Source organism: Spea bombifrons, chromosome 2, assembly GCF_027358695.1.
Source record: "Spea bombifrons isolate aSpeBom1 chromosome 2, aSpeBom1.2.pri, whole genome shotgun sequence".
Taxonomy (NCBI): Eukaryota; Metazoa; Chordata; class Amphibia; order Anura; family Pelobatidae; genus Spea; species Spea bombifrons.
The window spans coordinates 37,839,325-37,865,936 of NC_071088.1; the positions used below are offsets into that span (position 1 = coordinate 37,839,325).

Genomic DNA, 26,612 nt, shown 5'->3' on the forward strand with positions numbered 1-26,612 from the left:
ACCGATTTAGAAAGATAGCACACTTCATTCCATATGGACATCTCCCTTCAGCCTCAGAAACAGCCACTCTGATCATTAGGGATGTTTTCCGTCTGCACGGATTACCTGATAATATTGTGTCTGACCATGGTTCTCAGTTTACCTTGCGTTTTTGGAAGGGTTTTTGTGAGCAACTTCATGTCCAGCGTTTTCTGTCTTCAGCCTTTCACCCTCAAAGCAACGGTCAAACCGAACACTTGAACAATATCTCCGGTGCTACACCACTTACCTGCAGGACGACTGGAATCATTATTTAACCATGGCAGAATTTGCATACAATAATCACATCCACCGTTCCATCCACTGTAGATTTCTTGCGAGGGAGGGCAGTTTTTACCTTCTATGCCACAATCACATTTCTCAGAGGGAACGTATTACCAATCCACCCCCCCTCCCCCAAAAAAAATCTAAAATCTAAAGAGATCACCATAAATGCATTATGGATGTTGTCTTTTTTGCATTCTGTATTTCTTATGATTCCATTTTACGCAACAGAGGCGGGAACAAAATCCAAACACATGGCATTTCAAAATTGGTAAAACTTTATTCTAATTTTTCTTTTGTTGCCATTAAACAAAAATTGGAGCCAAGTCTTGTTTTACAAAGGTAATGCATCTTCTGCAAAAAGAAAATCATAGAGGTGGAAAAAAACCCTCTTCCTTAAATCCAGCGAATATAGGTCTGGATTGAAAATTTTTGACCACATTTTGTTTTGTCGATTAACAAGGGGAGGAGGACCTGCATGAAAGTGTAAATGTATTATATATAATATATAATACATTTATACAGATGTTAAAGTAGATGGATAATGAAAAATAAATGGTGCCAATGTCCTAAATTCATCTCGTTGCAAGTATCAATACAGCTTCCAAAGCCTAAAGAATTTAAACAGTATAAGATGTTGATGTAAAGAAAAGTTTGAGGCACATTTTTCTTTTTTTAAACATCAGAAACGCTGCACTGTTGAAGCAGCAAAGAAAAAAAAAAAAACCCTGCGTTTTTATACGTTTAAGTTCATACAGATGGCACTTTACCCATACAGAATTCTGCATCTTCAAAGCCACATATTAACACTAAACTGATTTTGAAGCAAACAAGGTGCTTTGGGAAGTTTAAGAAATAAATGGTTTTGAGGGGAGAAAAAAGAAAACAAAAAAAAAACACATCTGTCTTTAACCAAGAAACAAGCCTTAAAACCATGTGCCAAGAATTGTCTTAATAGGATATATTCCACCTTTAAACACGTGGTCCTCTGGGGTTGGGGGCATCAAAGCCCCAAAACTGAAGAAAATGAAGACATACAGGCAAAAGTAGAACTATGTTGCGGCAAAGGAGGTAGAATATATACAAAACAGTACGAAGTGCAGAATTCCATTGGGTTAAAAATCACGCTTTGTTACCATATCTGACAAATAGGAAAAAGTTTATTTTAAGATGCACCATTCAAAACAAAGCTTCTTTAAAATATAAAAACCATACTATAAGGCTTCAACTGTAACTCCTCACTTACAAATGTGCATAATTAAAAAAAAAAAAAGTTTCATCACCTTCCTGGTTTGAACATAAAGGTGTTAAAATGTAATAGTTATAAAGAATAAGATTCTTAGATTTATGGGCATTAAAGATGATGATGATGATGTTCTTCACAAGATCCCTTGTTTGATCATATAGTAGGTAATGTGCTTCTGCAGATGGAATAAAATCAGTCGATGACACCAGCTTGACGGAGCTTTCTCTCCAAGACAAATCCCTGTAGGGAAACAAAGTAGGAGATAGGGTCAAGTAACGTTGGACATCCACTATTCACATCAAGGTCCGCAGGAGTGACCTAAACGACTGTATTAAAAATAAGTCTGTGTTAGTCAGGCATAAGCCCAGTTTAAACTACATCTGCCACTTTTTTTCATCTGATCCCTATCCATTTACATCACTTGCTATTACAAGTGTTTCGCATTGCCATGATTAATACAAAATGCGGTATTTAGAGCTAGCAGTAAAAAAGGATGACCATTCAAACACAGGGCTTTCTGTATCAATAGGATCCGCTTTTATCAAGTGGCAACTTTCCTCCGTTTCCATTACCTTTGTGTTGTCTGGACCTTTGGGCTGACGTAGAACCATGAGACGGGGTGCATTAGCATCATCCAGGGTTATGCTCTTTAAACGATTTACTAATCTGTCAGGACGAGGTGCTGCCACCATTTCAGGGCCCCTGCTGCAATAGAGAAGTTTGAGGTTAAATGCAAGTAAAAATAAGTGGATACCTACAGAGGCCTCGTATTCTGTAATGGTTTTACTATAAAGATGGACACCCTAAAGCTTTTGAATACAAGCCCAACTATGTTCCAGGTCTTCCCGTTTTCAATCTCTCTCTCGTTAAGAGCCAACATTCCAAAACCGCCATGGCCCGAGTATATGTATAATTCGTGGGTCACCAACAATGCTTACCTTATAAGTTTAACATTACAACCGCTGCACTTCCCAGTACGTTGATTCAAGATAACCGAGAACTCTACTTCATCTCCAGCCTGCAGCTCCACCCCATCCTGAATCTCCTTCACATGGAAGAAGAGCTTCTTGCTATCACCTACTTCATAGTTTATGAAGCCAAACTGAAACACAGAAGAAATATTAGTGGGGACAATTGACACAGTTTTAAAGTAATTGATATTTCATACCCAGAGAACCGGTTAGGCTTACATCTTACTATTGTAAAAAGCTTAATGGCTCAGACAGTGGAATTGCACCCACCACACTGAGCTAGGCTTATTTATTCCAGTTGAACTGTCTAGAGATGTTTTTCAACCCTTAAAGCCCTAATAAACTAGGTGTAACACAAAACTGCAAAATTTAATTTACTCACATACACATTACAGGTAAGAAAGCATTTGACATGGCTAAAAATCGATAAAAGCAGATGCGGTACCCACCTGATCCTTTACACACTCCACAGTGCCCCTGCGGAGGGGCTCGATGTTACAAGCCATCGTTTGGCTATTCTGCCCCAGAACAGACAGCTGAAACTTAACGGACTCTCCCTTTTGAAGACAATCTGCTTTATTTGCCATTCCAACAATTCCAAAGGGGATGTGGTTTCCTTTCATACTAGCTAAAATAGAGACACATGTTCTTAATCAAATTGTGCCCATATCCGGCTGAGGTACAATAACAGCAGACTGGTGTTTCACATGCCAAACCATAAGACTACATAGACATCTCATCTCAAGTAATGCAGAACCTGTCATCTTACCATCCCACAACTCTCACAAGCCCCCACATGCAAATGCAGAAAGCCAACGGGATGATTCCATGCTGTTGCCAGAAGTGGCATGTAAGCATCCAATGGCTCCACATTAGTAAAGTGATTTTTACATTACCCTTAACAATTCACCTTCACACTTAAAGGACACCAACACCATGCAAGGCTGAGGATATCAGTCAGCCACACATCAAGACCCTCATTTGGTAAAAGCATAAGATTTACTGTCCCAATGGAAGCTGCATCGCTCAACCGCTCAACTACAGGACAGTATTAGTTCAGTAAAGTCGCATAAAACCAAGGGAGAAAACCCTTACAAAAATGTTTACCTTGTTTGTTAGTTTCCACGTCCAGGTCCACATCTGCTTCTGAATCTGCAGTTTGCTCATCAGTTTCTTCTGTAATCTTTTGCTTATCGGAAACTAGTTTAGAAATAGAGATGAAGATAAAAATCACATGAAATTCTGGCCAGTCAGACCTTATCCGACCCTTTATCATAAATCAGTGACAGCTAAACAAATGAAAGGGGAACACACGTACCCTCTTCAAGAAGCTCAATCATGCCTTGGTATTCAGTCTGTGTAGGATCAACACTTCTTAGTGGTCTGATCACTCTACCCCAATATACTGTTGGATCAACTTCATCATTTGAACCATTTACTAAAGACAATGGAAGAAGAGATCAGCATACAATAACTGAAATTCCAAATACAAGCTTAGAAAGCTCAAAGCATTAGTTTTGGGAAACAGATATCTAGGATAAAATTTTTTTTAAAAAAGCTTGCATGTCCAGTAAACGCAAAATGTGATTTGGAAAATACCTACACTGCTGAACAATATAGCCAAAGAAACATTAGATGTTAGTTTTGCAAGAACTCATTAAGATTTTGCACGTGACCCAAGCGACAGGGCAAAGAAAGAAAAAAGTTAACAGAAGTGCAGCACAAAGTAGATGGCATTTAGAACAGCTTGTGAAGTGTACTCCTTACATAACCATAGGTACAGGAATGCCACACACAACTATCTTACCTTGGTGAACCTTTGAGATCCTCTCAGCGCTGACCTTGTTCCCCTTTCCTTTGGACAAACAGTATTCAACCATGTCTCCCAGGTCTAGCTTATCCACATCACCAGAATATTCGCTTAAGAGAAAAGACAATTGGCCATTATTTGAAAAAGACTGGTAAACATGTTCCACTTAGGTAGTAGGAGTACTATGGCTTCCAGCCACATCTCATTTCAACACTGAGCCGTTTGCAAACTCATCTCTTCAGACTCTACAATACATGGTAGCAGGGCAAGTATTGGGACCACGAGGGATTTATATAAATATATAAAATAAAACCCTGATAGATTAGAAACACTTAGCATAGCTACCTCTACTTAGACACTTAGTATGCTGATCCCCAGGAGACATTTCAAGTTAGTTTTGAATATATAGTTAAATAACTAAATTAATAGGGCACGCGGATTGTGTGCTCAAGAGGTTTTGGCGGGAAGATCTTCTATAGCGACTACACTGCATGTGGAATTGGCTCTTACATAGGAACATTACCATCTTGAGGAGGAATAGTCAAATTCTCAATTATTCAAAGTAACAGATCAGTGAAATCAAAGAAGGAAATTCTAAGTTATTATGGCAACATAGACTCTTACAATACCTGTAATGAAAGAATATTTCTTTATCATGGTTAGCAGTTTCGATAAATCCAAAGTTATCTTTCAGGGTAGCCACATAGCCAATAAACCTTTTGGCATTAGAATTTCGCCCAAGAACTTTCATTGAAACTGCACTTTGTTGTCCAGTCCTTTTAGTTTCACAAATGCTGAACTCAACCTGCAGGGGGAGACGGAAAACATCATGAACAGGAATTATACATTCATGCACGCTTCTTCTGGCGTTATATTGCATTGTGTAAACACTTGCGGTCACTCAGCTCTATTTAAAGGTTAACACCTAAGGAGTCTTGAAGTGCTCAAAAACCATAAAAACCTTCAGATTAGAACAGAATTTGTTTTCTTGAGCAAAAAGGCTCACAAGAAATACGTACAAAACCGTGTATCTCCTTCGTAAACAAGGATTAAAGAGAACATTTACAGAAAAAAAACAAGTAAAATCTGTGGGAATCTATGTCACAGCCCTTGGTCCAAAACAAAATTCACGTTTTTATAAGAATCTCTTAGTCATGTAAGAGGGAAGCGCGTAGTCACAGCATTTTACAACACTTCTGAAGAGTTGCGTTGTATATCCTGTCATTTTGTGATGGTACCTTGTAAGTCAACTCCGGGGTGATAACGTTCAACCTTATGAACTATATGCTATTACAAACATTCAGGTACCAAACACCTCTACCTGTTATCTAAGAGACCCACTTTTCTCACCCTCCTGCCAGGTTTTCAATCATTCGGTCAGCACACAGAACATTTTCATGTTATAAATCTGTTATTGAAATGCAAACATAACTCTGAAGATACTAAGTGCTGTGTTCTCTGTAGGATTTTATGGCGCGCACACACACGGCATTCTTCGGAGATGCCCTCCTTGGATGCTCTTCCCGCCTCAGTTTTATTATGGGGCCTGGCCAGGCTTCAAGATAAGTCAATAAATGCCAAGTAAAAATTTCGAGTATTAACCGCATTTTGCATGACACGGTTCGATCATAGTAGTTTTATCACAGCCCCACTGGCAGACATGCTTTTGCCCGATAGCACTCCACAGTCTCAGGGTGCCGACTTTCAGGTTTCCAAATTCCAATTTTAGGCTGGTTTGTCAGCCCCTCGAAACATGTGAATTAAATAGCATGCTTTACAGATTACATGTATTCCAGTCCAAACCTGCATCTCTTCAGTCATTTCTTGGGAGGGATAGATGGCTACTAGGTGCTTAAATAAGTGTTTAGCTACACAATGCAAATTGGATTTGACAATACTGAGAATGTAAATAACAATCCCACCTTATCGCCTTGTTGAGGTGGAGAGGACCCTTCCAAATCCTTTATATGATAAGAAACAGTCAGCCTTATACCACAGTCTTCATAGGAGATGATTCCTTCCTCGCCCTCCTAATACAAAGGACAACAAATTGGTTTAACTGAAGACCCAAAACCCTTGCTATTGTTCAGGTGAGGTACACTGTTAGTGGACCCATGCTCAACCGGCCATTACATTTAGCATTTAACCTCCTCTAATCCACTACAAAAAAAAAACGAAAAAAAAAAACAAAAAAAAGTACAGATTTGGAGAAAGCAATAACCATAGGGCAGTAATTACATGGTCAGGGTATTCCCTCTGCAATGCCAAAGTAACACAAAATGCAGGGGGCTACATATGCTGAATGCTAAAGGTTTTGCCGCTTGAGTAATCTGTTTGGCAATTAGAGGAGATACCAATAAAAAAATCATACATACATCTCTATATCGATATCGTAAAAACATATTTCATTGGATAGTTTAGCTTTCAGAAACAGAACATAAACATGCATTTAAGATTTTTAAGTCTTTAAACCAGCACAGGGGTGTCCAACCTGCGGCCCTCCCACTGCTGGACTACATCTCCCATAATGCTCTTTCAGCTTAGTGGCAGAGGAGTATGGGAGATGTAGTCCTGCAGCAGCTGGAAGGCCAAAGGTTGGACACCCTTGAACTAGCACATCTATGCTGCTAGGACTACAGAACCACATTGCAGTCTCACGTTCCACAAATACATTTATAAAGAACTGCAAGAATGCTAGCCGTATGCTTAGAATAGGATACTTTCCATTACACACCAAACCCATGAGAAACGGGCCGTTTTCTATAAGGTGCTGCGTAACTGTTACTTGTTAAGGAGGAGACCAAAGTGAAGCTGTTAGGCAGCCATGAGAAAATGCACTTAACATTAAGTTCTGTGACAGGCAAGTAGAGATCAGTTAAACCCGGTTAACAGACAACATGGAAAGATCCAGAGGAAAAGAGTTGACAGACATTATCTACTCAACTGGTGCAATGCAAAGGCAGACTAAAACAATGGCTTAACATGGAGAAAAAACAAAAAAACAAAACAAAACATTATAGAAGTATGCAAACAACCAAGAAACCTTGGTAACCCCCCACAGGGGAGGATATTTAACACCCCATGCTTAACGGCTTACCTTTTCCTTTTTCTACTCAATGACCACAAGGTAAGTACATGTAGATTAGAGAAATCAGAAATTACTCAAAGTTCTGGTTTTATGTTGAAGTTGGCACGCCAATAATATTATGGAAACGTTAACCAGTTTTGCAAAACAGAAAGGGTTCCTAGGTAGGCCATGACACTAATCAGTCTACCTATTGTGCTTGAAAGATCCAGAGCCAAAATAGCCTCTGTTGGCACCATTTCTGATAGAAGTGAAATAGGGTCATTAAGATTTAAAGAAAAAAGTTCCCTGTCCTGCAATCAAAGCATTTTAGACTGGGTAACAAAACCAAAGAAGTAGTCTAGCTACCAATATGGCCTGCACACTGCTTGAATAAGGAAAAATAATGCTCTTTGGGCGTTTCCTCTCAAGTCCACAAATTCAAAGTATTTTATGTTAAAAAACAAAAAAGTTTGGGAAGGGTGTATAATAGATTACCTTTTCCTTCCCTTTGTTGGGGCTGTTTGACTTTGTGCTGGGTGCAGTTGCTTCTTTTTCCACAATGCCAACAAAGCGGTGGTCTGACTGGGTGTGAAAGGAGACCGTTCCCTTTGGAAGCTTTTTAATTCTTATTGCGTGATTTCTCTGGGCGGACAGCATATCCTACAAGAAAGCAAAGAAGGTACATTAAATATTAAGTCCACCAAGGTTAGTTTGCTGCACTAGGGTGTGGATCGCTAATGGTTAGAGACATCCTCTGACCTCTACAAAAAACCAAGATGGTCCACATGCAAAATATATGTTTTAGGGCAAAGCATAAAAAACAAAAAACCTTCACTAAAGGGGCACAATCATTGCTTGTTCTGCTAAAGGAACGTGAGCAGACATAACTGTACTCTTAGTTAAGAAGGCTTACTCACAGGGACAACAGTAAACTCAACTTCATCAGAAATGTGTAGCTGGTTTCCATCCAGGACTTCACTGAAGTGAAAGAACATTCTGGCATCCCGATCAACACATTTTATAAAACCAAACCCATCCCTCATTGCTGCAATCACACCCTGTAAAAGGGAAACAGCAGTATGAATGCACTGTGTAGCTCTGCAGCCGTTCAGTGTACAACTTTACTGTGCATTGTTTAATGGCTATCAGGGTCATGCAAGACAATGCGGTGCTAATAATAAGTGGGTTACATACAAGTACCCACTGGTAGGTTTTTAAGTAGAGACGAACTTGGAGACCATGACAGTACAACCATGTATGGTACAGACACTAATAAAGTGGACAGATCCTAATGAAACCTCACTAGTATAGCTTATAACAGGGGTGTCCAGCCTGCGGCCCACCAGCTGCTGCAGCACTACATCTCCATACTCATCATCCAGCCCCTTAGCATTATGGGAGATGTAGTGCTGCAGCAGCTGGAGGGCCGCAGGTTGGACACCGCTGGCTTATAACATTCTCCCTGAAAGTTTATTTGCAATGAGTCAGCTGGCACTGGCTGCAGAAATAAGATCAGACTTCATTAAGGAACAGCAGGAGCATGAATGTAAACTTACCTGGCAGCTCCTCCCAGGACCAGTCAAACAACACTAAAGTCTGGTGGCGGACATTACCAGACTGCGACGAGTGCACATTTTTCTAGGTCATTACTAGCAAAATGACTTATGTGCCATTTCTCTTTGCCGTACAATACACAATTCCCACATTAACTTCATACTCTCATCCGACACTATAAAGACCGGGGGGAAAACCCATTAATGGTACTAACCATCTCTCTAGACTCATCCGTGTATTGAAAGCTATCTGTGAGGACTTCAATGTTAGTAGCGCGTTCCAGTTTGTCCCGTCGATCTGTTGAAATGTTGAATCTCACGTGATCACCTTCCAGCAGAGTAACCTTGGACTTTGTATCTTTGTCACCAAATGGGAGTTCTTTAGGAACCATAAAATCAGCTTTGATTCGACCTGGTAAAGGGTCATTCTGGAGAGAAAGTTAAATTGAGATCATTAAATTTGTTCTTATAAACAATATCAGAAATCCCGGATATGTGAATAAGTGCAGTAACACAGTTAACATTAAAGCTTAATTCATGATGTATTACATAAAATTTATATAGCACCAGCAGATTCCGTATGGCTTTACAATCAGATTTTGTAGCATGTTTAAAAATCAGACTGGTAGAAAAGGAGAAGGCAGCCCCTGCTGAGTTTACAATAGAGAAACCAATAAGTGGCGTAACTACAAGGGTAACAAGCGCTACAGGCCCGTGCTCCCAGGGGGCTCCTTGTTCGGTCTCCCCCAGCTCCCCCAGCTGGTCCAAAATAGTTTAGAAAGGGCCCTAAACTAAACTAAAGCTGCTGGTGTGCGAGTAAGCTGGAGACGTAAGAGTGTGAGTGTGTGTGTAAGATGGAGTGTGTTAGTATGAGTACGTGTGCTTCCATGCGTATCAGTACATGTTGGAAGGGGAGGGCAAAGGCACTCAAGCTGTTCAGGTGGCACGTTGCTTGGCGAGGTTGATGGGCCCTGGGCAATGTTAGCACCAGGGCCCGGTGGTTTCTAGTTTTGCCCCTGATTTCACTACAGATGTAGCAACAAAATATTAAGCCAGTAGGAAGACAGCCTGCCACGATCTCTATTTTGTGTTCAAGAGGGAAAGGAAAAAAGTAAACCTACTCAAAAGCTTGAAAAAGTGCTGTACTATGAAATTAAGTTACAGCTGTTCTATTAAGGATCTTCCATCAAACAAGCTCTAAAAAGTACACCTGTTTAACTTATGCCAAAAATTCATTAACCTCACACCTGGTTTTTGTTGGGTACTTTTGGGATAACTTTGGTAACAGTTCCTTCAAAGTGTTCAATGCTGATATCTTCAAATATAACTGTTCCCTGAGGCAGCAGCCTCACGTCTGTTGCCACCTCCTTACCCTGCAAAAAAAAAAAAAAATTATAATAAAATCACTACACCAACAGAAACGAGCCCAAGAGGAAAACAAAAAGGCTATTTAACCTACATTTCGCTCCTTGATTGTAAATTCAACATCATCACCAGGCTGTAAGGCTTCAAGGTCACCTTTAAATTCGCTGTAGTGGAAAAATATCTCCTTGACTACATCACCCCTTTCAATGAACCCAAAGGCTTCCTATCAAGAGAAAATAGCAGAGCAAGTATTTATAACAGAGCTAAAACTTTTACTCCATACATGAAAGCAGAACAAAATCACTTGTCAATTTCTAACACCTTGGTTATGGAAAACAAGCATCACTGTAGAACAGCTCTCAAGAGAAGACGCAAAATTAACCAATTTGCTAAATCTGTATGAGGCAGACCTTAACCCATGTGGCAGCTTTCTCTCAGACTTAGAAAACCTGGGTGACCCTTTAAAAGGATCTGGTTCTATAATACTCATTGACACGCATATACGATTTTAGGATTGCTGAACACCGTTGGACTATGATTTGCAACCTAATATATGAAGAACTCACCTTCATGGCACAAACTACTCCTTGACAACGCATTTGCTTTCTCTTCATTAGCAGCATAATACTACGAGCGCTAACGGCACCGGTACTGTGAAGAAATAAGAAAAACTGCTTTACAAAGATATACAACCGACAACAGTTTATCTACAAAAATAAACTTCTAAATGTTACTCAAGTATTTCAATTTTGATCAATTCCTGAAAACATCTTAAAAAACAAATATGTCAATATGTCAGAACAAGGGAATTAGGAGCAACCAGCAATTCTGGTCTGAAGTGTGGTGTGATAACTATAGAACCAACGGAATGTGCCTGTCAATAAGTTATATTGTGCTCTTTATAGATACATTTTATAATCTCTGAAAGATTACATGTTAAAGTACCTGTACACACGATGGAACACAATGACGAACCTCACCAGAAACAGAAGAGCCCATTTAGCAATCCATTTCTTTTTTTAAGCACTGTCCTTCATTCATAGACAGTGGGGAGCTTTTGTGTAAATGCTATATCAAAGAGCCCTGTATTATACCACATTGTTAAACTATTGGACTAGCGATTAAAATGTTAACTGCAAAATGTTTCATGCCACTTACTGTTTGCTTGTTTCAATAATAAAACTTATTTTATCTCCAGTTTCCAGCTGAATGTTTCCATCTACATCATCCAGGGTGTAAGTAAGATAAAACACCTCCTACAAGAGAAAATATAAAAGGTCATGCCAAGAGATATTTTTATTGTATTCCTGTTTCTTGGGGTACTAAAAAGCCCTGTAGTGAAGGGGTTATTGCAAGTGAAAAATGAGTTTACATATTGTTTAGCCATGTTGACCAATGCCAACGGAAACATTTGACTGCCATTATGGCCATTATGCACTAGGGTTCTGCTATGAAATTACCAATCTGTTAGTCTCAGGACAACTTGTGGGTAGGTAATTTAGTTCACTCTGACCAAGCAACATTTTTAATATATACTTTATGTATTTAAAAAAAATAATTTAATCCTTTAATGACAAGGCTTTTTTTATACACTTTGGGACAAAGGCTGTTTTAACCTCTTTGCAGCATTACCATTTAGCTCTAATTTTCTTCTGTTATAGTAAAATAATGGTATCTAATGTGTGTGGATGTACAACATTTATATACACACACAAACTTAACAAAAACGGACATTTGAAAACTTACTCATCTGCAAAAGCTCATGAAGAATCCTGCTGAATAGATTTACCACTGTCACCCCCCCCCCCCCAATTAGGTACAATACCACCCATGCATGGGTCTGTCATGTTTGGGAGGTAATAGGCTACATTTGGAAAGTTTCATATTTCAATTTTGACATGTGGTCATCTTGCCCCGTGTGTTTGGGACATTTTTAAAACTACACCCCTGGGTATTTAAAATGCTGGTTTTTCCCATGCACACATTTTACCACCAGCCTTTGTCCAAGTTTGTTGTATATTGTTTTCATTTACAGTTCCTGGTATATGTCACTGTCCAACCCCCCCCCCCCCAATAGGTGTTCAGGGACATCTCCCGAGTACAGTGCATGGGTTTGTCAGGTGTGCATATTGCAGTCCTTTCCTTAACAGCAGTCTGTTAAACTGGACAATCCTCTCTGGAGGTTTTTTTTTTTTTTTTTTTATACTTTTTTGATATGAGGTCTACACCCAATGATGCAATAGTATAAAACCTATTTTATCACATTTTTCTCTGGAGAGCTCTAGATCAAGAGCATAAAACTAGAATTTCCAGAGTATTATCTTTAAAAAAAAAAAAAAAAAAAAGGGAATAAAGTAGAGAAATCAATACAAATTCTGAAGTGGGAATCTGCTATGAATAATCCATTCCTTCTGAATGTACCTGCGAGTCCCAGTAATCCCGCAAGGCTTTCTTTGTGTTGCTCACACACAGCGTCTCTTCTCTTGTTCCGCCCAGGAACCCAGCAGAGTCACGTGAATTTACATCTATGACTGTGCCCCGTTCCCGCTTCCTCTGGGCGGGACAAGAGAAGAGATGCGAGCAACGTGAAGGCAGCCTTGCAGGAGTGCGCAGCAAATCTGCAGTTCAGGTAAGGGGGTGGGGGAGTTGGAATGAACGAAACAGTCCCACACAGGACTCTACTTGGTTCAATCTCCCATCCATAAATTTGATGGGTCCAATACAAATAAACATTACAACTTGGAAATTGGGACAGTATCACATTTTGCAGGAAAGCAGAGATCTAGGTCTTGTTAAAATGGAAATTATTGGTATTTTTAAAGAGCTCTTTAAATGGACATTTATTTCTTACCAATAAATATGAGACATACACTATTGCCTTCTAAACCATGTTAAGAAACTGGAAGTGCACAAGTGTTTCTACTGGATAGACATTAGACATGTAAGCTAGCAATCACATGTGGAAAAATCTATTTGACATAAAAATAAGTCAAAGTATGATGTCTGGTCCCAACAGGAAGAATCAGCAATAGCTAAAACTAAGTTATAACCTAGATGGGACCATTATCAATTATATTATGACCCTGAAACATTTTATACTTACCTAGGTAAAAGCAACCATTTTGTAGATTCATCTTTTCCATCCTTTATGACTCTTGTTCCGCAGGAAACCCAATATTTGTACGTTGAATGTTATATGCAGCCTGCTGTGATCTATATCACTTTTCTTTATAAAGAGTGTCAACTAGCTACAACACTAAATACCTTGCAAGTTATATAGTAAAAATTAGCTCTGGCTTTCTGTTTAGTGGCACACTAACAATACAGTTTAAGCTGCCATAGTAATAGGATGTCATTTTAAGATGATGGCGTACCCCATTGCGTTCATAGCACACACTCCCTGAGGGACTCTGACCCGGAGCTGCTGGAGACTTGCTTTCTAAGTTATGAGGCACAGCGCACACCACCTGCAAAAGAGAAGGCAACCATTAGACTAGCAAGTTGTCATTGTTCATATATTCCTCTTGATTGAAGCCGTATGAGATTTTTATTTCATAAACATACATGTGGAACAATGACGGCAAAGTAGCATCAGTAACCCTCCAACAAAGTTCTACATGAAAGGTGATGTTCTATCAACTCTGATGAACGTTCTATTAACTGAAGTCAGCATTAGAAAATTGGGCCCTAGTACTGCTCAATGCCCAATGCCATCGATGAAGCAATCCAGCTAGTAAATGCACACCACGTTTATAAGAATATACTCGAAATGACTCAGATTTTCCCTCGTTAGGCACATTCCATCAGATTCTTTAAAGCAGCATTAAAGGGCTGGTCATGTGTACTTTAATGCTTATGATGCCACCATTGCACCGATCAGTAGCAGGGAAGTGCCTTTTTTTTTTTTTAAGGGATTATAAAATGTTCTTTAATCCACCAACTGCAGGACAGCGGCAATTTGCATTTATACTGCAGCAGACCAGTCAATGCCAACGCATAGGCTGTTAAAAGAAATACAAAACAGGCTCTAACTACCCTGACATTTACCTGGAAATCATCAAGATACTGCAGGGTAGCTTTTTTTTTTATAAATGTTATTACTGCCATGTTATAAAATCACTAGCCCAGCCTACCTAATCTGGTCCCAACAAAGTCTATCCTATTGTTCACTGATCGATGTTTATTAAAGCCTACCTAATGACCTACACTGCCTTAAAACAAATAACTGGCTACATATATGTAGTGGCCATCCATATTAATTCTTAATCCCAGGGCGGTTGTTTCTGTTGCCCGTTAACTGTGCACTTTGGATAACAGATCATACCCCCCGCCTATTCAAAAGACAGATTTACATTCTAGGTGCCATAGGAAAAAATACTAGAAATGTTTCCCAAAGGTAGGGGTAGGGAAGTCTCTTTCTCAGTAAGTGTACCAATAGAGTAAGGATTTTGAAATTTAGAAATGCAAGAAATTGTGAGATTAAAAATCAAAAAAGGCAATAAAAATACATACCAGTTTTTTTTTTTTTGTTTTTTTTTTTTTAAGATACATAAACACACAGCTAGAATCAATGCATAACACCCAAAATATATTTATTAACTTGCCCTGTGCAGGATATACCCAAAATGCATTTTGGGGCTGTGGGGTAAATAGGTTTGGGGTTAAGGGGTAGCTGCACAAAGGCCTGATTGTTTTTACCATTAAGTCTTCACACCCATGTTGCCCCTTAATGTCACGTCAAGAGCAGCAGGTAGCGGTTCCTGCTCCTGCGCATGTAGGGGCTTGCAAGATAATGAAAGCCCAGGGCTTTCTAGAAGGGCCATGTTGACAGCAATCTTTCTAAGTTGGCAGTAACTTTGTTTTGCATTTTTCACTCAATTTGTAATTTGGCTTTTTATTTTAGAAAATGGGCAAATGCATAAAAACAAAAAACAAAACCCTTATGTTCAATAAAATCCTCTAATATAGATTCTTATTACTGGGACTGTTAAGACATTTGACTGTCCCTTTAACTCCCGGATTACATTTTCTGGTTTTCCCAGGAGAATATAAAATAGCACCCTGGGTGTATGTTGTGCAAAAAAGGTATATTTTTGTTAGTCATTTAAATTTAGACAACCCTGATTTAGTTTTATATATTTACTAGGAGTAGGCACCTTTCTGACACTTTATATGGCCAGCCCTTTATAAATTAGGGAGAAGATGGAGTAAAGTGCAATAATGCACCAACAGATTTATTTTTTCCCTATTCATAAGTGAAATAGCCCACAAATCACACAAACTGCTAGATTACAGGATTTAACACAAGAGTCACATGTAGTTTACCTGACCGTTGATCCTTTCTTCAGGTAAAATTTCTGTTTTTATTTTTATTAGTTTAACAGCAATTGGTTTGCCAGTTCTTCGATCAGATGACACTTCAAATTCAACATCATCTGCAGAACAAGACACAAAGATGAGCACACTTTTTCACTTCCATATTCCCAGTGAAGACACAGATTGCTTCCAACTTCTTTTCTAGTAATACGCTGATAAACACTAAAGCAGTTACAGTAAGATCGAGCAAGAAACAAAGTTCTTGAGAAAGGGACAAAAAAAAAAACCCAAAAACAAAATTCTGGTAGGGACAAAAACTATACATTAACAGTCTGCAGCAGAAGAGTAAGTCTGAATCCAAGTGATCAGTACTTTACTCCAGAAATGGAGAATTCTTTTCTTTGGCCATCTTTCAGCAGCACTGGTGAAAACCCAAGGCTTTTTAATATATATATATATATATATATATATATATATATATATATATATATATATATATATATATATTTTTTTTTTAAGATGTGTAAATTGTTGTCACTATATAAAAAGGAAATAATGTGTTGTCGCAGAGGACATGAAAATGCATGTTTATATGCTCCCTGTGTTTCCCATAACAGCAAGGCTTAATGCTGAACCCTGTCGGCATCCATCAGGTGTAATTGCCTGCTTGCCTGCTGAAGGCGACAAAGTTAATTTCTTAGAGCCAAGGAGGTCCAGTGTGCAAAATGTGGAGGGTTGCTCTACTACAGTTTAAGTTAAAGGAAATAAATATTCCAGTACTTTCTAGTTGAAAACCCTTACCTCCCACTTTCAGCTCCTGCAGGTTCCCATTATACTGAGAGCAGTGGAAAAAAAGCCTTGCTTGACGCTCCGAGCATTGAATAAATCCATACGATGTCAGCAATTTCTCAATAACTCCTGTTTCACGAAGTGAAGTACCGTTGGGGTATCCGTTGTGTCCATTGTTGTGAAGAAGGTTTGGGTCAAAGCTCATCTAGGTTTAAAACAAAACAAAGTTGGTTACTTGTCAGTAACCGTCAGGGTTAGCATTTACACCACAGGCCGACATTGCGTACACACAAGGAAATGGAAGACATGGAGGTTACATGATTTATGAAGAACAAAAACTGCAAGCTCAAATGTTATGTTGGGGGTGGGGATCCAACGCTACAGGAGTAAACTGCCTATTATATAACCTTTCCTACCATAATGCGTAACGTGTCAAGACCAAGAACAGCCAAAATTCAAACCCCAAGCCAAGACCAGGTCACTGCTATTAGGAAACATCGCTAAGCAAAAAGATGCCCACTAACAAAGTGCCTAATCAGTTAAAAGTTATGGGTGTCATTATTTGTAAATGGAGCAACCCCAGAATTATCAAAAAAAAAAAAAATTCTGCAATAGACAAAAGCTGGTAAATATCTTCCAAAGCTACAATTTTACAGGGATGTGTTCGTTAGAATAAAAGTGCCCTAGAGATTCCAAACACATGCTATTATGATATAGCTTAAGTAATTATCAGGATGAGCATCCACACAGCAGACAAGTAGTAAACAGTAATAGCAAATACAAACCATATGTGCTACAGGCATTTGGAAACAAGACTCAGTAGGTTAGGATTAGTTTGGTTGTACTCTGTGTACAGCACACAAGGTCCTGCCGAGGAGGAACACCATGCCAAGAGGTGCCAACCAGTTCCTCGACTTACAGATCTTTGGTACAAGGGGGTCCTCCTCTGTTTTTTAGACCCACAAGAAGTAGTAAAAGGAGGGCCAGCAGGAGAAGGCGTGAGAGGCTCTGGCATGGCATATATTTTCTCCATCACATACAGCTGTGATAACACAGGGCACCGTTAGATGTACAAGTCAGCAGGGGCCATTTAAAGATATTAACGGGATTTAGGTAACTGGGATACAAAGAAGTACTAAAAAAAAAAAAATAAAAAAAAAATATGGACTGTGGTTTACTACTCAATGAGATCATTTTTATTTTACAAAGCGACAATGAGGGGGGGACGCAATAAAAAAAAATAAAAAGTGCCATTTTTACATCAATTACACCCCCCTCTCCAAATACGCTCACTGGGATTGGCCCATCACAACGTATTAACAGCGTGCAAACACCCCTTTTCTGCTTCAGCATGTTAGCAGATACCCCTTGTCAGTGGATTGAGGTACTAGGTGTAGGCGCACGTGCTCCAGGTGGTTTTACTCCTGGCAGTAAGTACACAATTGCCATCGGCAGATGAACTTCTGGCTGGGGTACTGACCTAAGCAGAGGGTGGGCTCAGTGGGTGGCTCCTCATGCTGGGCACAGCAAGGGGGCCGCATTAACAATATTTTTAATACAAAGACACATGGGAATTATAGGAGGTTAAAGAAAATGAAGTACTAATTCTACAGTAATACTATATATAGTACTCTACGGGCGAGCGCTAGGAGTCTGGGCCCAATTCTAAAATTAGAAGTGGTTCTTCAAAGAGCGTCAACGGCGTCTAGCTTCCTCTTTAGCAGTTTTGTCTCTGCTGTTCTTCCAGCCCTCACTATCCATACCCGCTGCAGCACACCACCCTGACCTTACATACATGTCACCACACACGCAGACATGCTGCAGTGACTGTCCTACAGCGCCTCCAAAACCCTACACGCTCAGGTTCACCTCACTTTATAAACGGAGGAACTAAACGTTTGCTTTATCAAGGCTACAGTTAATCACAGGCAGTCACGTAATATTTTGGCCAGCTTTCCCTATTCACATCACGCACAACTGCGTCTTCATGGCAATACAAAGTTCTGCGTATCCAGTGACATGCTTTGCACAATAGACTTTCAATAATCAGAACACCTGTAAGCCAAGAAATAAGCAATTCTATCGTTTAGCTAAAGGCACATGGGTTGAGATACATCATGGTCTTTATCATAATTAGTTGTTTGGCAGCAGGGACTTTCTTCAGCCCAAGATATATTCCTGAAGGCCAGTTATCCAACACATTGTTTACAGCAACCGAGCATGTGTGTCTGTACTGGCAAGAAGACATGTATAGCCACATGCATCTCCTGCAAGCCAAGAAGCAGAGGAAACACATAAGGTGTTCTGATTAATCCCACCGTGTATTTGGAGGGGAGGCATTAACTGAAATGTTATATTACACTCTCAGATGCATTAAACTGCATGGGATGGCCAGCTTGCTGTTATTCAAGTCTATCTACACTACTGAAGACATTCTGTAAGGAAGTAATTGAACAAGAATATTACCACGGTAAGAGATTTAGTACTAAAATAAGCTGCGTAAACAATTTTGTATTAAGTAAACCAGAGGACTAAAGGCACACAACCTAACACTAACCAGGGAGTGGCAAAATAAAAATGCTAGGGGTTGCCAAATAGATAAGAAATCAAATTACAAAGATGGTTACTATGAAGTGTACAGGAGGCGGTCGGAGGTGGAGAAAAGAGAAAAAAAAAAGCCTTGAAAATAACTGAACATCAGGCCCCATCACGGGTTTGCCCGAGTTAGGGATTAATAAGGAGCAAGGTTCTAGTAGGGTGAAATAACTTACTGATCGCCCATAAGGTGATAAAGTCAGTCCGACAGGAGATGAATTGCCCAGGTTGGCGCTAGCGTATGCAGTAGGGGGAGAAGACGGCATGGAAAATTCAACAAATTCTTTCCAGGTGCTTGCCATATTCCTACTCTTGTTTCAATTAAATTTTATAAGGCTGCATGTAACAAAATCAAACAAAACAACCTGATCAATTGACGTGCGGTTGGAAGCAAGAATAAGTTCTTTTGATACCCTAGGGATGGCATCCTTCAAAAACCGGTTAGGACATCCCAAAGTGTGCTTTAAAATGAAATCAGTAAAGCCAAGTCGTATTCATTTTACTGCAATTACCAGTAAAGACAGGCGTCACAATTCAATACCTTAAGTACAACTAACAATCCTAAGCTGCATTTGTAAGACTGGACTCCATCAACATCCTAGTATTTTTAACAGGCATGCAAACATTTGACAACATGCAAATTAAAACAGTTACTTTGTAGATAACTTGTGTAAACTTGCTTTGAATCAAACAGATTTGAAGGGAGACTAAAGGGTTTCACGTAACTAAACATGCCGAGTACACAAACAGCTCAGTTTCTCTACAGCTAGAAGCTAGTATTGCAGCCATAGCCAGAGATATATTGGCAGCTTATTTATAAACCTATTCTGTATTACTATAAAAGTGGAAACTAAGGGGGAGCTCTTCAAGCCAGTTAGGTGTTAATGGACACAAGGTTTGGCCCTGCATACTCTTGATGCTAATTGACTGATTAAAGCCTTAACTCAAACTTCAACTCAGTTTTGTTACTAGGAAGTAGCATTGGCATCACAGTTACATCAAGTGTCAGGCGAGCAAAGCACATCTGGTCAACAAGCATCTTGTATCCAGCTACTGAACCACCTCCTTTAAAAGGTTCCACTTAGAAAGTGTTTCAGCAGAGCAGCACCTTTAAAGAGGAAAACCCGAAACATGCATCCCGGTATAGCGTAGGTACCCTAGAATAAAACAATAGATTAACAAGGGCACATTGACTGCTTCGCTTTTAGGACAAAGCCAATATATAGGGAGAACATTTGAAGCCTACAGGAAATGTGTACATTTACACACATTTGGCTATTACGTTGCTAGATTTTTTTTTGTTTAAGGCAACAATCCCATTAAGAAAGATTTCTTCTGAATCCAATTCACATCACATCCGAAGAAGATATAAGCTTTTGGTTTATCCATCTACCAGTCACAAAATGAAGGTGCCATGATAGCACTGAACTGTCGACAAATACATCCCCTTCCAAAAATGGGCACTTAAGGCATAATTGTGATGGAACATTTAAATATATTGCTATGTGAATAAACTTCAGAGCACGCAAAGGATGTTCATTGATGGCACTAGTCTCACTAACGCTACTACAGGGAGGCCCCTTTTGTAAATGTATGTGGGGGGGAATTCTAGACAACCCCCCATATCTGCTCCTCCCTCCCTTGGGGGAGGGGGGGTGTTAGCGGTGCAGGCATAGGTCCGCACATATGCGTGGAAAGCACTACTGTTGGTTTGGATTGGGAGCACTTTCCTGCCACCGACTGGCTGGAAAGAATCTGAATATGGAGAAGAGCCGCTGCAGTTTTGTGGCCAGCAAGTGTTGGGAGAGTCCATAATAAAGTACTCACAGAGCACAAACATTCAATTGGCTTTAGAGAGTCCATCAGGCCCTTTAAAAGGTAAAAGCCATTAATGCCACAGCATGACTGCTTGCAATCGTCATGATAAAAATCTGTTGACGTATTAGCGATGTATAAGTGCGGGGGCAGGTTTTGTTTTTCTTCAATTAAGTTTCCAAACAACCAGTATAGTTTAATTTATACAGACTACGCATGAACATGGACCACAGCTAGCAACAACATCAAGGTTTACGTGCACGCTCTTACAGATTCTTCATCCATGAATCAAGTTACAGCAACATTTGGCATACATAGGGAAGAGTTCGAATGTATGTCACAAGTAACATTAGAACATGGATGTCCACACCAGGCATTTGTCATCTACATAGCCTTAGCCATTAAAGGGCTACTAAACCACCTCATCAAAAGGAAAGGACTACATTTAAAAAAAAAAAAAAAAAAAAGAGTCACTTGAGAGGTTTGGGAAAGATAAGTAAAAAAGACTTAGCGACCTCCACCATTTCTAGCTGGAACCTTGACCCAGGTCAAAAGCCAGTCTCTCATCACACAGGAGCTGGACGTCTGAGCCTCACCTAGCAGCGAGTCTCCAGCAGCTATTTAAGGATTACAGCTCGCTCCAGTAAAGGTCAGAGAGCAGCTTCTACAGAGAAGACCAGGATTGAGGTTGCAGGTGAAAATAAGCATTGACAAGTACAGGAGTTTTTATCCCCTATCATGCTAAGGGATTGATTCTGCACACACCTGAGGGAAGCACAGAGTGGTTAAATTGTAGTAAAGATTACAAATTAACTATAGTACTAAGGACTGTAATTGTTTCCTTAAGAGCCAAAACACACATCACGAGAAAACATTCACATTTATGAATGTTTTATGTACATTAAAAACTGTGAGAAACTTACCTTGAAGAGATTCAGGTATTGCACTCAGTAGTATTTAATTTGTATTTGTTTTTTGTTTGTTTTTTAATTTTTTTTTTATTTTATTTTTTCCCCCTGGACAGCGCACACTTCAAAAGGTTGCTGATTGCTAGTATTTAAACACAAAAAAAAAGGAAGAAGATCTATCAAGCGAGTGAGGAAAAGACAACTCCCGCTGGACTATGCAGTTGCAAAGTGCAGCACTGAGAATAAAACAAAGACTATTAGCAGCGTTGGGAAGTGCTCTTGTGTAGCTGTTGAGTAGGCACAAACTTCTTGTTTCAGATCAAGCGTTGTGACTTCAGCGCAAGTTCTCTTCTTTGGTCTTGTTGGTTACTATCGTGGTAGGTGTTCCTTGAATGATCTGAACTTGAAGCAGCAGTTTCAGGTGGTAGTTTCTGTTCAGTTATACTTCATACTAGAAAACCAAAGGGGAAAAAAAAAAAAAAAAAAAAAGGAACGTCAGGACAGAAAAGTACAGACACAACATATGCAAATAAGTTACCTTATATACAACATGCAAGTGAACAAAAACATGTGGAATGCCACCTTCGAAGAGCTGGCTTAGAATAAGCAATACGCATTCATGCTGCAGACAAAAAAAAAAGCTAAACCCATGTTATATGGCTACTGCAAAAGCAATCAACTTCTTGCAAACAGTTTAAAGTTACCTAATCACCCATCTGATTTTGTGAACTGCTGTACACTTGTCACTGAAAGTTTTAAGATCAACCAAAATCTAAAAAAAAATTGGCGCTTCCTTCTCCCATTTTTTTTGTGCTCAAGGTAATCACACAGGCTAACCTTGACGTCATATTTTCTCAGTGATCTGTCCAAAGCGAACATGAAATATGCAAGAATGCATATAATTACATTACATAAGTGTTCTAGCACAGATATATATGTGCGTGTGCTTGTGTGCGGTCCTATGGATTCAAAAGGATGGACCTATTTGTCCTAAAAAGGATGTCCACTGTAGATGTACCGACACAAATAAAAAACCTAGATTAAACCCAGATAGGGTAAATGGATAATTGAAGCCTCACATGTACATTTAATCACATGACTTCCTCCCAGGGAAGTAAGAGCTGCCATCAGCCTGTCAGAGACAATGTCATCGTAGTGGGAGTCCACTTTGCAGAGCACTTTCAAACACACACAATTGGCACGAAAAGTGTTAAACATTCAGGAATTGCACAAAAACGCTATGAGACAATTTGGTAGCTTTAGTTGCCTCACAAACCATAAACTACTGAACCAGGACTCAGTAAAACCCAAGCGGCAGGTGAGAGCAAGGTTTCATCCGTGGACACATGGGCCCGCTTCAGAAAAGTCATGCCCAGCAACCGGCTCTATCCAGAGCCAACATCACATGACCCAGCAGCTGTCGTGTGGCCCCCTCATGTGGAAACGTTTGCCGAGCCCTGGATGTAAAGCACACTGTCTGGTTACCATCTTAGAGTAGACATTTGGCAATAGCTGTACTATGGTGACCTGGACCGTTCCTTTAGTCTTTACTACATATGGGCTTCTCAAGCCTTTGACGCAGGTTGATCTTGGGTTACATTGTTTGTTGGGACGTCACTTGTCCGTAAGAAGGGGGTCTCTGATAGAGTACTTTACTTACATCTGGTTCAAAATACCACAAATGTAAGCGGTCAAGGTGCACACCAGAGAATTGCCTGCAATGCCTCATGAATACAAAGCCCCTCTTGGACATCATAAAAAGTGCAAGTCACTGTCCCAGAATAAAGAAGCTAGAACACATACTCGGTAGGCACAATGCTATTAATAGGAACTCTGGCAGTCAGCTACAACAGCTGCATAAGAATTCCCCGAGCGCTGCATTGGTGCAGCTGTTCAGAGATGCATTCCTGATGAGCAGAGAGGACAGGAGATGCCATCCACCTCTTCACTGCCTCAGGGCTGCCACCAGGAACTCTACTGCTGCGTGAGGATCTACAGGCAGAAGGTCTGCTTTTACATAGGGTGGTATGTTGCCCGTTATGCAGGTTGCTTTATAGTAATAAGACCATTACAGGCAAGTTGTAGAGTTAAGGGCTCATATGAAGACCGCTAGGACTACAAAAAGGCCAGTTAAGTTTCTTTTCAGCGCTAACAGCAGGATTGCAATGCAGTGATTACTAAAGTACCCTGAGAAAGAAAACCTGCATGACCTCTAGTAGTAGGAGATAGTGTCAGATCCAGAAACCTAGCTTCTGGAGCTCGTATAGCATGTGACGCCTCATGATCAGATGCTATTATGGTTCTTTCTATGGTAGTAGTTCTTTAAAGCAGACGCGTAGCTTCCCCTAAATTCTACATTTTACACTTAACAGTTATGGCGTTATGGATTTAAAGACTGATTTAATGTATATCCTCGGGATTTTTCCGCCCGCTTTGTTAAATTGCCGATTGGTTCAGGTAGCTTTTGGGCAGGTGGGTGAAAAGGGAAAGTTCAGGACAGGAAAGGGATCAGATAATGCAGGCTGTGCCACATTGAGTTGTAAATCACAGCTTCCATTATGTTAATGTTTAAACTAAGTATCTTAACAACAATTACTTGGATTGCCAAACAAGGCATACACTAATGGTAGTATTAGCCTTCCAAGTAGCTTTAATAGCAACAGTTCCCCTTCAAGAAGTATGGCAAATGCATATGTAGTATTTAATTGTATCTTTTCAGAGGGAAAGCTAATGAAAGGTTAAGTAAATTGTAACATTGGAGTGATGTGAATTACTACATCATATCTTAAAGAGCATTACTACAGGTTACTCGATGTGAGCACCACAGTGCAAACCTACTTAATCTAACACAGGTGATGGGGAGTAAGTCACCACAAAGACTACAATTACCTAAAATTTAATAAAGTAATCTGATAATTCAGATAATCCAAAACTTAATAAATTAACCCAACTTTAGATAACAAATTTTCATTTTCCAAAGGCAAGTCTTATTAGTCTTGCTCACAGTTTAAGGATGAGAAGTACCAGGTTATATTCCTTAACAATGTATGTAATAAAGCTTGCTTGCATGTCACATCTCATGTCCATGATGATTTACTTTCAACAAACTATTGTGCCAGATATTATTTAAGAGTATATATATATGTTATAGAGCCAACCAGAACTGTGGCAGTAGTTTCAATAAACGTTTTGGGTATTAGAACTGTTTCCACTACCTACTTAAATTTAAGGTATTCTTCCCCAACCATAAGTATAGCTCCAACTTGACATTGATTAATGCCGACTAGAGCCCAGAGGAGAGTCAACAAATATTGCGACACCAGCGAGAAGGGAAAAATGAAGACTACATTTCACAAAGCACGTTCCTTAAGCTAGGAGCTGATGCACGCCGGGTACTGTAGTTCCCCCAGTAGGTTTCTAATAGTCTAATGGCATTGTAAAACTACAGCTCCCAGAGTACTCAGCGAAACGTCTCACGAACCACCCCGTCGCGTCCCAGCCCTCAAGCGACGGATACGGCGCTTCCCCCGCGTTCCTATTGGTCGCTGTATGCCCAGACCCATCCCCACCACCTTCCACTGCATTGTGGTACCCTTTGTCCGCCAGCTCCCTTAATCAGCTACAGAAAACTGGTACAACGTGCACGCACTCTATATTACGCGGTGCAAGCGGGTGAGGCACCGCGTTTAAAATGCGACACAATATTACACAAAATACAGATACAAGTCGCGAAATGACGAGAAACCTCACAAATCGTGCCGGCTTTGCGGGGCCCACGGTGGGCCTCCAAAAACTGTTCCCGGACACTCACACCGCTATAGGGTATCTAAAGGAGATAATGTAACTCTCTTTTTACCACACCCGCAATTCCCTTTTGCATAATACAGCTCGTACGCCATTCCCTGGCATCAGGAGGTATAAAGAAACCGACACGTCTACATTTTTACGCCAAAATAACCCCTCTTCAAGTAAAACTCACCCCAACAGCTCACAGCACCATCACCAGCGCCGCCATAAGCAGCACGGCACATTACGTAGGAATAAAACACGGACTTCTCGCGAGAACTTGTAACCCCGCGGGAGGAGGAAGGGCTCTTGAGCATGCGCAATGAATAGAACTGAATGCGGCGCTTGGCTATTGGATTATGCGCATGCGCGATAGGCAAACTGTAGTGATGTAATACTATTGGCACTGAATCAGGCCATTTTAACCTTTGCCCTGCACTGATTACAGCTCTCTGTTTGCAGTCCCTGTAAATAATAATAATAATAATAATAATAATATCTAATTAATTCCATGATTTGATAAAGTAACCTTTTTTTTTTTAAAAAAAATATACATTTGATTTACATTGGAGCAGGATAAAACAATTCTAGCTGAAAGTGATTACAGAGAAATTAATCCTAACTAATGTGTTTACCAAGATATTAAAACTGATTTCTAGGCTTATATCTCACCAGTGGTTAAATATTAAACATTTACCAGGAATATGTATCTGTGCATATATACCAAAGCCTACAACTGTTCCACTTGGATGCTTTAAGTTAATTAGCTCTGTTAGGTGGGCCTGTTGAATTTTCCTTGAAATTCATTGACAGAGAGAGAGGGAAAAAAATCCCGCATTAAACGCTGCATTATCCTACCACGAAAAGATGTTCTAAAACTAAAAACATAGAGTTCAACAACAGATAAGACCCATTCAGCCCATGTACTCTTTCCTGATGTAAAGACCTCAATCGGTCCTTGGTCTCATCTTAGATTTAGGGTAACTTTCTGCCTGTCCCATGCATTTTTACATTCCCTACATGTCACAGAGGACTACCAACCATAGAGGCGTAATAAGGCCTGGGGTTACCATCCTTCCCAGTTTCAC

At 39.9% G+C, this 26,612-nt stretch overlaps 1 protein-coding gene across 4 annotated transcripts; it reads right to left on the bottom strand.

Moving 5' to 3' along the window:
- Positions 1-563: 563 nt before the first annotated feature.
- CSDE1 (cold shock domain containing E1) lies at positions 564-25,814 on the bottom strand. 4 transcript variants are annotated; one of them, XM_053457559.1, is made up of 23 exons: positions 25,718-25,814; positions 21,754-22,189; positions 19,192-19,351; positions 17,340-17,462; positions 16,433-16,625; positions 15,641-15,750; positions 13,690-13,782; positions 11,474-11,571; positions 10,882-10,966; positions 10,410-10,538; positions 10,198-10,323; positions 9,166-9,378; positions 8,315-8,455; positions 7,893-8,057; positions 6,253-6,360; positions 4,960-5,135; positions 4,328-4,440; positions 3,839-3,958; positions 3,628-3,720; positions 2,970-3,148; positions 2,488-2,651; positions 2,122-2,254; positions 564-1,789 (listed from the first exon to the last, which is right to left on the bottom strand). In XM_053457559.1, exons 3-23 carry the CDS (start codon positions 19,315-19,317, stop codon positions 1,742-1,744), a joined length of 2,736 nt encoding a protein of 911 aa, XP_053313534.1. In that variant the 5' UTR covers positions 19,318-19,351; positions 21,754-22,189; positions 25,718-25,814; the 3' UTR covers positions 564-1,741. The 4 variants fall into 4 exon arrangements, with proteins under 4 accessions (XP_053313534.1, XP_053313535.1, XP_053313537.1 ...); XM_053457560.1 differs by lacking the exon at positions 19,192-19,351; XM_053457562.1 differs by lacking the exon at positions 8,315-8,455.
- Between the last annotated feature and the right edge of the window lie 798 nt (positions 25,815-26,612).